The sequence below is a fragment of the Monoraphidium neglectum genome (assembly GCF_000611645.1).
Source record: "Monoraphidium neglectum strain SAG 48.87 unplaced genomic scaffold scaffold00216, whole genome shotgun sequence".
In the NCBI taxonomy this organism is placed as follows: Eukaryota; Viridiplantae; Chlorophyta; class Chlorophyceae; order Sphaeropleales; family Selenastraceae; genus Monoraphidium; species Monoraphidium neglectum.
In genome coordinates, this window is record NW_014013412.1 from 205 (window position 1) to 1,438 (window position 1,234).

The 1,234-nt window shown below is 74.7% G+C and overlaps 1 protein-coding gene across 1 annotated transcript in view; it reads right to left on the reverse strand.

Moving 5' to 3' along the window:
• Window positions 1-773: 773 nt before the first annotated feature.
• MNEG_2003 (Ubiquitin carboxyl-terminal hydrolase 1) overlaps window positions 774-1,234 on the reverse strand; it is a gene marked incomplete at both ends in the record, with an annotated part of 4,290 nt that continues 3,829 nt past the window's right edge. The window contains one exon of the mRNA XM_014049517.1: window positions 774-1,225. Coding sequence (XP_013904971.1) covers window positions 774-1,225 — 452 coding nt within the window. The remainder of the gene's footprint in view (window positions 1,226-1,234) is intronic.

Genomic DNA, 1,234 nt, shown 5'->3' on the forward strand with positions numbered 1-1,234 from the left:
CCACGCGCGCAGCAGCCGCTCGCGCCGCGCAGGGGACGCGCCAACGAGCGCGGCGGCCGGGAGGGGGAGGTCCCCGAGGTCACGGCCCCAGGGGCCGACGAGATCCTCCGCCCGCCTGTTCGACTCCCCGGCCGGCACGACCCGCAGCCTCAGCCGCCGCGGCGGCGCCGCCGCAGTGCCCGCGCCCGAGGGCGAGCCCGCCGCCGCGTCGCCGGCCGCCATGGCTGCAAATGCTGACCGCGCCGGGGACGATGAGTAGTGCGGCGCGGGCGATGCCGGGGCGCCGGGGCCGTGCAGCTGCGCGGTCACGAGCAGCGCCGCGCCGGCGTGGCCGACGGGGCGGCAGAAGGGGGCGGCGCCGGACAGCGCACGCTGCAGGTCTGTGCCTCGCTGCTCCACGCTGCCCGGGACTCGCACGACGCGCGGCAGCTGCTGGAATGAGACCTGGAGGATTAGAGGGGTTCCGGGGGCGAAATTAGGGATGGGATCGAAGGTGGGCCGCGGGCGGCGAGGATGCGTGTGTGAGGGTGCTTGTGCAGGGTGTCAGATCGCAGTCTTGCAAGACATGATGTGTGTGTGTGTGTGTGTGTGTGTGTGTGTGTGTGTGTGTGTGTGTGTGTGTGTGTGAGCCCACACGGCTGCGTCTTCCAGGGGGCTTTGATGAGGCGGGCAGCAAGAACGAGGGGCGAGGGAAAGGGGCAGCCGCCTGCGCTCAAGCGCCGCAGTCTCATCATGGAGACCCGGCCGCTGGAATCCCCATCCCAGGTCACCCCTCACCCCTCTGCCACCCCCCTGTTCCCCACGCGCGTGCGCGCATACATGACTGCGCGGCTGGCGCGGCGACACACCTGCTTGCCCAGCGACGCCGCCGCGCCGCCCGCCAGCGGCGTCCCCGCCAGCCCGCCGCTCGCGGAGCTCCAGCGCCGCTCCCGCGCGTCCGCCTTCTCCTTGGGGCACTCCCAGGACACGAGCTCCTTCACGAAAAACGCGTCGAGGCATGTCAGCGCGGTCACGCCCCGCCCCTTGCGCGCCGCCACCGCCGCGGCTGCGTCGGCCGCCGCGCGGGCGGCGGCCGACGGCGAGGCCTGCGGCGGCTGCTGCTGCTGCTGGGCCGGCGTGGGGGACGGCGCGGGCGCCACGGCCGCGCCGTTGGGGCCGGCCGCGGCACCGTTGGGCGTCGCAGGCGCCGGGCTGACAGGCGCGTCGCCAACGGCGTCCAGCGCGGCTGCGGCTG